The sequence below is a fragment of the Sphaerodactylus townsendi genome, linkage group LG14, assembly GCF_021028975.2.
Source record: "Sphaerodactylus townsendi isolate TG3544 linkage group LG14, MPM_Stown_v2.3, whole genome shotgun sequence".
NCBI classification, from domain to species: Eukaryota; Metazoa; Chordata; class Lepidosauria; order Squamata; family Sphaerodactylidae; genus Sphaerodactylus; species Sphaerodactylus townsendi.
Window position 1 is genome coordinate 46,127,416 of NC_059438.1, and position 10,402 is coordinate 46,137,817.

At 60.2% G+C, this 10,402-nt stretch overlaps 1 protein-coding gene across 2 annotated transcripts; it reads right to left on the reverse strand.

The window, feature by feature from the left end:
• Positions 1-273: 273 nt before the first annotated feature.
• On the reverse strand, positions 274-5,933 carry IRX2 (iroquois homeobox 2). Of its 2 annotated transcripts, none has more exons than XM_048516103.1 (5): positions 5,554-5,933; positions 4,035-4,440; positions 2,825-3,502; positions 1,925-1,971; positions 274-925 (listed from the first exon to the last, which is right to left on the reverse strand). In XM_048516103.1, exons 1-4 carry the CDS (start codon positions 5,797-5,799, stop codon positions 1,928-1,930), a joined length of 1,374 nt encoding a protein of 457 aa, XP_048372060.1. In that variant the 5' UTR covers positions 5,800-5,933; the 3' UTR covers positions 274-925; positions 1,925-1,927. The 2 variants fall into 2 exon arrangements, with proteins under 2 accessions (XP_048372060.1, XP_048372061.1); XM_048516104.1 differs by having other exon boundaries at positions 1,921-1,971.
• Positions 5,934-10,402: the final 4,469 nt, after the last annotated feature.

Here is a 10,402-nt window from a genome sequence, read left to right on the forward strand (position 1 = left end):
TGGGAAGTTAAAACAGGAATCTGAATTAAGTTAAAAGTATGCTACGTGTATAGTGTGAAAACATCCTGTGTGTGTATTTATATATATAATATCCCAGCCTTACAAATTAAATTCAGTGATTTTCATTATCCTAAAATTAAACCTTCAGCAAAGTTTAATTAGCCAGTTTGCTCATAAACATTTGATAAACTATCCTAAATGAATATTTCATAAATTATCTGTAATTTTAGAAATAAAAATTCCTAGAAATTCAAAGAAACCCCACTCTGTTACTGCAGACTAGTCTGGTTTTATTTACAATAAAAGATATAAATTAGTAAAGAATTCTCATTAAACAACGAGAGATTGTATAACCATCAATGTCTCAAATAAAAATCAGGCATAATTTATTTACAAAAGAGTTGTGATTTCATTGCAATACAACTTGCATAAATTACTAGAAGCTCTTATATTATTACAAAAATAAATATCAAATTTTTTTTCCACTTTGTAAGTACTCAAGTTCTTCAATCACGGTTTCTTTTTAATTGCTACTGTATGCATCTTTTAACAAAGAATTTGTACAATAAATCCTATCACACCTACAGAATATATATATTTATATTGATATATATACCGTGGCAATGAAGTGATCATTCAAGATATCCTGAGAAAAAAACAGATTTGCTTTGTGTGTGTTTTTTTTCCTTTTCTTCTTCCTTTGTTTGAAATCACACATACATTAGGGAAACTAGACTATACCAGCAAACTCACATAATGTCCAACAAAATTCTGCTTTAATTATTAGAGTCTGTCGATTTATTAGTGCTCTGTGGTCTTCTTTTATATAGTGGCACAAGATGTGATCCAGATTTAGAGTTATGTTTAGAGATAAGAATAGATCTGATGGCTTGTTGACTTTTCTCAAAGCAATTGTGACACCTACCTGTGGACCAAGGAAAACACCACATCAGCCACAATCCTTCAGTTACATATCCAGGCTTGCTTTCTTTCTTTTTAAAAAATATATTGAAGGCAAACTGAAATGCTGATCCTGCCTCCTGGCCATGGAAGGATTAGGAGCTGGGGGGGGGGGGATATACTTGGTGACAAGTTTTCTTTTAACTGGTAACCATAGTTGCTACTGGGCTGAGAGCAGGCAATCCACTGGCATTCTGCTCCCTTTGGAACCCTGCCAGAACCCAGCTCATTGCCCCCCCCCCTTTGAAATGCATATAAGCATGATGCCACATGCTTTAAAAAAAATGGTGCACAATTCTTACCCTTGAGGATTGTAAGGAAGGAGAAGGAGGCTCCCCTCCTGGTGAAAATGAAAGCGGGCACCCTGCGCTTGTGCAGATCCTGCCGGCCGATGGGGTTGCCTGTTCTTATCTTCCAGGCAGCCACCACCAGAACTGCTCCTGGCTCTAGCGGTTCCACCCTCTGGAACTTCGCTTGGGTATTGCATGCAAATATTTTCTTCTAGCAGAGGGGGGCAACCAGCGGGGCTCTCCCATTCCTTTCAGTGGGCCTTGAGCCCTTGCTTGGCAAGCAACAATTTCCTGGGGAAAACAATGGAGGAACATCGCAGCGATTGCAAATATTGTTGGGGTGCACGCACACCCAGGCACACAACATTTACAGTTGTTGCAATAGGAGTTAATTGTTTTCCAGAGGAATTGCAGCTTGCATTTATCAGCATTTGATATTTATATATGCACACAAACCAATTGATGAAGAGGGTGGAACTGCAAAGGACTAAACTGATTTCCTCAGGGAGGTGTTGAAAATGCCTCTGCAACTTGGTAACAAAGCAGGAAATTAACATTAAGTAAATGTTCAGGGCCGCCCTATACCTGGAGCGGGTGCCTAAAGGATTCTCCTCGGCAATGTAGCAGAATAACAACGACAACCACAACCACAACCAGGGGTCTCACTTACGTGCCTTCTATAGGTAGGCCTGTACTCCTCCTGGGCACACTTCAGTGGGATCTGTCAAAACCGAAGCGTCAGTTAGTCACACAGGACACAGCCGACTAACTAGATTATACACTCCGGACTCCGCTGCACCCCCCCCCCCCGCGCATGAAGCCCCCGCCCCCCTGCCTTGGGAAGCCCTTTGGCAGAGCCCGGCTCTCCCAGCTGCCAGGGAGGGAGGCTGGGCGCATGCCGGTTTGGACACGGAGGTTCTGGATCGTGTTTTAAAATAAGACAGTTTGCACCACCTTTAATGGCGAGAGACCGCAGGAGATGCAGGCAGCTGAGGTGGTGGCCTCAATCCAGGGCGAGCCCCCTTGAACTTTTACTTTTGTTTACTTTTCGTCGGAGCAACCTTTACATTGTGTTTTTTTTTGTTCCCTAACAAAATATGAAATTATTTTCTTCATCAGGAAGCCTTTTGCTTAGGAAATATTTTTATAGGCCAGTATTTGAAGATATTTGCCAACGAATAAACAAGCAAATGTACCTTCTCCTATTTGAAACAATCGAAAGCGAGTTCTAAAAAAAAATCGGTGCATCTCCTTTTTCACAGCTCATTTTTAAAAATAAAATAAAAATTTTAAAAAGACATTAATTCAGGGAGAACAACTTGTGCGCATCCAGTCCCTTGAAAGCCATCTTCATTCCCGGGACCGAAAGCCCCCCGTTCTTCGCCACTCTTTGGATCCGGCGCACAACTGAGCCCTTTTGCAGACCGTGTAGACAGACCGACCGACCGACCGCGGGGCCAGAACCCTCCCCTCCCAGTGGCCGGCACAGGGTCCTCCGCGGCGGGTGCGGCGCTGCCCTCGCTGCTCCTCGGCCGCCTCCCCCTCCCCCTCCCCCCCCCAGCCAACTCGCGTACCTTTCTTGGCGTCGGCGTCGGCGGGCTTGTAGTGCGGCTGGGGGGCCCCGGCCAGGCTTTTGAGGGCGTTCTCGGCGGCGCCGGCCTTGTGCGCTGCGCTGCCGCCCCCGCCGGCGCCCAAGACGGCCGGGCCCACTAGTCCCTCGCTGGCGGCCACGGCGGCCGCGTTGTAGCGCAGCAGGCCCGGGCCCTGCAGCGCGCTGAAGTTCCCGTAGTTCGTGTAGTTGCCGTAAAAGGGCGCCGCCGCCGCCGCGTAGTAGAGGTGCCGGCCCAGCAGCGACGAGGGCGGCGGCGGCGGCGGCGGCGGCTGCTTAAGGTCCGAGGTGGCGATTTCGGCCAGCGACCAGAGCTTGGGCTTGCTGGCCTGCGTGGGCGCCGTCGGGGGCAGCCGGCCTTCCAGCAGCGCTTTGTTGCCGTGGCTCCGGACGGCGTCCTCGCCCTGCGGGTGACCCAGCAGCGGCGGCGCCTCCAGGCCGGTGAGTGGGGACGAGGTGACGGCCTTGACCTCCTCGTCGTCGTCGTCGTCCTCTTCCTCGTCGTCCTGCAGCTCCTCGTACTTGTCCTTGCACTCCGACCCCGACTCGCACAGAGGTTCTCCGGCCCGACGCGGGGCCTTCTCGCCGTCCGATTCGGCAGAGCAGGAGTGGTCGGTGAGGGAGTCCACCTGCAAGCTGATCCCTGCCGCAGAGAAGCCAGGAAAGCGTCAGGGAGACTGGGCAGCACCTCCGCCACCCCGGCCCGGCCCGGCCCCGGCCTCCCGCTCTCCGCCCGGCCAAGCGCTTCCTGCTTTGGCCACCAGCCCGCCTCGGCCTTTGGTGCGCGCACGCGCACCTCCCGGGGCTTCTCCAGGCGCGCCCCAAAGGGCGAGGCCGGCTGCTTCCCTCTCCGGATTTAGAAGGGGTCCCTCTGCCTCCCACGGCCACGCCAGTGGTTATTATTAGGAGGCTTCCCTGCTGCCTGCAGCTAAAAGGATGCACGAGGAGAAGAGCAGGCGCTGGGACGCTGGAGACGCCATTCCCCTGGAAAGCAACGGGGCTTCGGCAGAGGAACTGCGACCAGGATCGCAAGCCGGGAAAAGCGCAACCGGGAAGCCACTCCAGGAAGCCAAACAGCCCCAGCCGGGCCTCCCTCTCAGGCTGTCCTCCCCCTGCCTCCCGGGGCGCCCTCCGTCTGTCCGTCCATCCGTCCGCGTGTCCCTGCCTGCTCTCACCTTCGTCGTCGGCCGAAGCGTCGTGTCCGTCCCGCGCCTTGTCGGCGGCCCCCTTGGCGCGCTCGGCGTCGCCGTCGGGCTCGTCGTCGTCGTCCTCGCTCTTGTTGGGGGCGGCCCAGGTCATCTTGTTCTCCTTCTTGAGGCGGCGGCGGGCGTTGGCGAACCAGGTGGAGACCTGCGTGAGGGTCATCTTGGTGATGATGGCCAGCATGATCTTCTCGCCCTTGGTCGGGTAGGGGTTCTTGCGGTGCTCCTGCAGCCAGGCCTTCAGCGTGGCCGTGGCGTCGCGCGTGGCGTTCTTGCGGTAGGCCGGGTCGTTCAGCTGGTAGGGGTAGGCCGGGCTGCCGTACGGGTGGTAGCCCATGGCGCCGCTCATGCCGGTGCTGTGCGCGTCGTAGGGGGTGCCCTGCCGAGGACAAGAAGCCCGGCGTTAGCCAGCCGCGGGGGCCGCCCGGATCCTGCCTTTCCCCGCGCCCGCCCGCCCGCCCGCCACCACGCCTCTCTTCTCGGGAGTTTCTAAAAAGATCCCCGGGGGGCATTGAAAATCCGCTTTCCTTTTGGCAAAGTCAAAAACCGCTGACGTTTCCACCTTTTACTTCTTGCAGCGGATTGTCTAATTCAGCTCTAGCTTTTTGAAAAAAATAAATCCCTCCCCCCCCCCTCCAAAAGCCCTACAGGTAATTTCTGGATATGTTTTGTTTTTCCTCTCCTCCTGACAGGGTTGGGAGGACGAGCTCCTCTTCTGATGGGGGGGCGAAAAAAGGAGAGAGAGAAAGAGAAACCACAGTCCCCCCCCCCCCTTAGCAATTCACTTCGCTAATGCATTGCAAATCCAATTTGCAAACCAGAAGATATGCACCGTCTCGAATTGGTCAAATGCGATATAATTAACATTTTAATTCGCCCTTTAAACGTTTAAATTGCGCTGATTTAAAGTCTGCATAATATAGGGAGGGATGGAGGAGGGGGCGGGAAAAAAATGAGCCGGGCAAGTGGATAACTTTCGGAGCTGGCCCAGAACAGAAAAGCGTGGCGAGCAGTAGGGACCGCCCGGCCACTGAGGGGGCCCCCAGGCCTCCCCCGGCTCCTGCCGCCTGAAAGTCGAACAAGGGAGCGCTACCGGGGAGACTCCGAAGGACCGCACGACCGGCTGGGAGCGGCGGAAGGAGACCGCCAGGCGGACAGGCTGGCGGGGAAACAGCCCTGCTGGGAGCGGCGGCGGAGACGAAACGAATCCCTTCGCCCGGCTTCCTCGGGCTGCGGACAGCCGCGCAAAGCCCAGAGGCCCCGTCTCTTCCCCCCCCCCCGCTAGAATCCGCCAAAAAGGGAGTCCCCCCGCCCGCTCCCGCTCCCCCCCCCCTAAGTTTCCGCTGCAATTCCCGGTTCCGGCATCCCCCTTGCCCCCCAGCACCAGCGGAGTCGGGGAAAGGGATTCAGAGAAGAGTCGCGAAAGAAGCGGAGCCGGGCCAGCGGTGAGACGGGGCGGGCTGCCTGGCCGGACCGGGCCGCGGTTACGCACCATGTAGGAGGGGAATCCGGCGGCGGCGGGGTCGGCGGAGTACTGCAGCGGGCTGCCGAAGCCGGTGGCGGCCGCCTGGGCCGTGAAGGCCGCCGAGCCTGGGTAGGGGCTGAAGGCCGAGCCGGCGGAGGAGCGCGCCAGTTCCTCGCTTCGGGGCGCCGCCAGCGCCGAGGCGCCATACGCCGGGCAGGAGTAGAGGGCCAGCGAGCCGGGCGGCTGGTAGAGGTAGCCCTGCGGGTACGACATGGCCGGGCCGGAGCGCCGCCGCCGCCGTCGCCGCACCCTGGAGGAGCTCACAGCCGCCCCGCCATCGGCAGCCCCGGCGCCGGCCAAAAGGCGAGCGGGAGGGCTCTGGCGCTCCCTCTCGCTCTCTGGCTCCACCGCTCGCTCGTGCTTTCTCTCTCTCTCTCTCGCCGCGCGCGCCCGACCGCCCCCCCTCGCCCCCCCGCTCAATCGGAGCGGGGAGGGAGGGAGCCAAGTGGAACGGGGCGGGGCGGGCGTCGGGGAGGAGCGCCGCCGGGGAGCCGGGAGCCGCGCCCGCCTGTTCTCCGCTCCGCCGCCCAGCCGGCCCACCAACTGCAGCCGCTGTTCGCTACTCTCCCCTGCCGTGAGGCCGCGGCCCCGAGCCGGTCTGCCGGGCGGCGACCCTCTCCCGCCTGCACATGTGCAAGGGGAGCTGTCCGTCACGCCGCCTTCGCCCCGCCCCCTCCCGCCCCCTCGCCCCGCCCCCTCGCGCTCCAGGACCGTCGAAGGCCCGCCAGCGGGAGCCGCGCCGGTCTGATCGACGACACTGCTGCGCCCACCATGCCGGATGCTGCAGGCGCCCTTCCGGGTCCCAGGGCTGCCACGAGACTCTGAAGGGGCTTCCGTGCGGGGCTGGACGGGCGGACTCAGCCTGGCAGACCGCCCCCCCAATAGGAACCAGGCCCACAGCAGGTGCCCCCGGGGCCCGGAACTCTCACCGGCGGGGAGGGACAGCTGAGCGGCTCTGGGGGGCTCTGTCGGTCGCGGAGAGCGGGCGGAACATGGCCGGGAAGAGCCGGTGGCGCCCCGCCGGAGCCCTTGGTGCCGCGCCTTGCTGGAGCCAGCCAGAGGGCCCAGGCAGAAGCCGCTGCTCCGCCGTCTGAGGCCCCCCTGTGGCTGGCGCCGGTTCAGTCTTGGGGGGGGCGAATGTGGGGGCGGGGGGGCAAGAGAACGGTGTGACCGGGCTGCGACACCGAGGGGGCAAATGCCCCCTCCGCCCCGTGTTTCTCTTTCCCTCCTCCCGGCTCCCAGCAGCAGTCGCCTCTCCAGGGGCCGCTCACCAGTCTCCCTCTGCCGGAAGAACCCCGGATGGCCCTCCTGAAGAGGCGCCCCCCTGCCCCCCCCTGCCCCCTTGGCCGCCGTTGCTCTCTTGGCGGGCGGAAAGGAGAGGTCGAGGGGGCCGGCTGCCTGACCCGTCCCTTTGCGGAAAGTGCGCTCCGTCCGTTTTTAAAACGAAACAACAACCAGTTCTGGAAAGAATCGTATGGACGCCGTAGCGACAAGATTGCGGAGGAGGAGATGGCCTCGGGCAAGACGACATGGGGGCGGGGGCGGGGAATTAGAATCCAGCGCCCACGGAATCCCTCCTTGCGCAGCCACCGGCACTTCCCCGGGCCAGGAGCGGCCTAGGCCTTTCGGAGCAGGCCGTGACCATGTGCGGGGGGGGGGGGCGCTACCCCCTCCCCCTCCCGGGCCATGCCAGATGTCACCTGGCGATGGATTCCGATCCCAGCTTGGCCGCCGGCTGGCACCCTCGCCCCTCCCGGGAGACGATCCCAGAGCTGTGCGGCAGCCGAGGGCTTCCGTCCGCCCCCAGTGGAGGGTCGTGTTCCGCTCCTCCGGGCCCGCCGCTGGTTCGTTTCCTGCAAGCCGTGCAATTACTTGCAATGAAGGTCGCGCGGGCATGGAGCTGCGGACCAAGCGGTTGTGATCGAGGCTGGCGTCGACGTCTCCGGTGTGGGCTGGATCCCCAGCAGCAGGTCACGGGAGGGGGGGGGCAAGGGCAATCTTTTAATGGCCACCCCCGGAAACCTCTGTGGCGATTACTTTTCTGCACTCAAACGGGACCAGCGCGCGAAACGGGTTTCCTCCTCCAGGACTTGGGGGGCACCCGCCGGTTTCTCGCCGCGCGGGGCCCCAGCTTTGTCCCGGAGACGGGGCCAGGAAAAGGACATCTCGCCCTTCCCTGAGCAAACTGAACAAGGGAGCCCCCCCTCCCGATCTTTCCCGAACTGACCCCACCCGAAACTCCACCACGCCAAAAGAGGTCCCCTTTCTTTGCTTCCGGTCGAGTGTCCGGCGAGAGGCCCGCGAGGACGCCGTTCGCGAGGTCTGGGAAGGAAAACCGCCGCCAGCACCACCTGAGCTATTGGGCCTGCTCCGGATTCTCCCCGGCGCACGTTCACCCACAATTTTATCAAACCAGAGCAGAGCCGAGGGCGGGGCGGGGGAGCGCAAAGAAACGCCGAGTCGAGGCCCCATCTTCGTTCCCTCCCAAAGATTCCTAGTTTTGGTGCCCCGTGAGAATGCAGAGGGGTCACTTCACCGTTTGAAAGGGGAGGGGTGTGTGCGTGTGGTTATTTTTTCCCCCCATTAAAAGTAATTCAGGGATTGAACTTGCCGTCGTAAAAGGACTGCCCTGGCTCGCTTTGGGGACACGGGCAGGATTTTGGCGCGGCTTTCCAAAGGAGGGGGTGGGATGAATTGTCCAGGGAGGACAGGACGGCAAGAGGAGGGACCCCTCCAGGCTGGTGGCTTCGCAGAGGACCGAGCTGGGGCCCTGCCACCGGGACCTCCTGCCAGGGCTGCGCGGGTTTCTCCTGGAGTTGGGCCATCGCTGGGCTGCGGCTCTCTCCGGCCCGATCCAGGCTTCGGGGTCGCCTGCCTCCCTGTTGGACTCTCTCAAGCTTCAGCCCCCCTCCCAACGGCGCCCCTGTCTCTGAGGGGGGAACCGCGCGTCCTGCGCTGGGTCTCGACCGGCGCTTCTTCCTGCTCATGAAGGCGAACCGCGAATAAGCCGCCCTGGTGGGTTTCTGCTGAAGTCCGGTCCAGCTGAGCACCGCATCTGCCCGGGTTCTCCTCGCGTACAGTAAGGAAAGAGCCTGCCTGACCCTAGTCCCCTGGGGCTCCGGTTTTACAGCCTGGGTCGGGGTGAAAGGCCGCTGCGCCTGGAGCCGCTGGGATCGGGCGCTGCGCTCTGGAACTGCGCGCACTTCTGCGCCCTGGCTGCGGGATCGGCCGAGGAGGGGAAAAGGGCTGTGGAAGGAGAGCCTGGGAGATCCCGGTCCAGAGGAGGGCTGAGCAGCCTGGGGGGAGGGGAGGGGAGGTGATCTTTCCCTGGCGATGCTCTTGGCCTCCCCGCCCAAGGAAGCTTCTGCGGCCCCACCGCCACCCGTTGCGCTTCCAGCGACTATCCCAGGCGGCGGGTGGCCCCAGTTCAAGCCCCCAGCCAGCGCACGGGGTGACCTTCTGGAGCCCGTCCACCTGACCTACCTCGCCGGGCTGTTGTGGTAGTGCAGGGGCAGCAGAGAAGAAGAGTGGCGGGAAGGGCAGGGCACCCTTCCTGGAAGAAGGGCGAGAGCGACACTCCCCAGCGGGTTTGGCCGCGGTGGCCCAGAGAGGCCTGCCGGTCCGCTTCGGGCGGGAGGGGGGCAGCCAGTCAGCCAGCCGCCCTCAGAAGAAGCAGCAGCAGCAGCAGCAGCCGCCGCCGCCCCGAACCTGCTCGTCTGAAGGTCCCGGCCCGACCATGCAGACCATGCTACGCGGGGTTGTTGCGCGGGTGCCCGGTCGGCCTTGAAACTTGCCGAATGGCCTTGGGCCCGTTTCTGCCTGATCTGCTCGTTGTGAGGAGAAAAGGAAGGGAGAGGCGGGTAACGCAGCGCGCTGTCAGACAGGGGGGCTGATAAAAACAAATGAAAAAATCCCCCCTCCCACCCCGAGCAGTCCAGACCCTAAAAAGAATAATACCAAGTTAATTGGTTTAGTACAGGCCTGTTCAGCCTGTAAGATGCGACCCTCACTACGCTTTCCCCTCGAACCAGGAGGCTTTACTTCAGAGCAAACGTGCTTTGGATCGGGCTTCAAAACACATATTTTACCGGTAAAAATGTCCAGGTCTTCAGGAGAGCCACGGCGGGGAGGCGGTTAGGGCGAAGAAGGGAACGCGCGGCCTCCGTCTGGGAGAGGCGAGTTCAGATCCCTCCTCTGACTTCGAAGCGTGCTGGGTAGGCCGGGGCCCCTGCCTCGCACTGCACCTGACCTACCCCCTGGCACAGGAGGGTGTGTGTGTGTGTGTGCGAACTTGTTGGAATGACGTGGTGGTGGTGGTGGGTATTTAACTGATTAGGTTTTAACTGATTCCACGAAGGACGTTTATTCTTGCATTGTATTTGTGTTGTAAACCGCCTAGACGAAAAAGGGCAGGATGTCGATCCGATCCAACCAGAACAAATGCACTCTGCGCGCGCGCAGGAAAAGGTTCAAGATTCTCAGCAAGGCCTCTGCTCGGGACCATTCCAGGCCAGCAGCAGCCCGTCAGGATCGGGGTTCAGCCCCTTCCCCCCTGCGGAAGCCGCCGCCCCAAAGCCCAACGCCGAGCCGAGCAAGCCTCACGCCGCCGCAGTCCTGCAATCCGGGACAGGAGCCGGGCACGAAAGCAGAGCGACCCGCCCGGGATCCCCGCGACCTGCCCTTCCGCTGAACCGGGCGGCGCTCCCGCCACTCTAAAAGTTTGTGCCTGTTTCACACGTGCGCACTGATCCCCCCCCCCCCCGCTTTGGGTCTAACTGACTCCCCCCCTCGTTAGTCCACTCACGCCGTCGCCATC

Coding starts and splice junctions, on each gene's coding strand:
- IRX2 (XM_048516103.1), bottom strand. CDS start 5,799: ATGTCGTACCCGCAGGGCTACCTCTACCAGCCGCCCGGCTCGCTGGCC. Junction 3,503..4,034: donor CGCTTCGGCCGACGACGAAG/GTGAGAGCAGGC, acceptor TCTCTGCGGCAG/GGATCAGCTTGCAGGTGGAC. Junction 1,972..2,824: donor CGACGCCGACGCCAAGAAAG/GTACGCGAGTTG, acceptor CGGTTTTGACAG/ATCCCACTGAAGTGTGCCCA.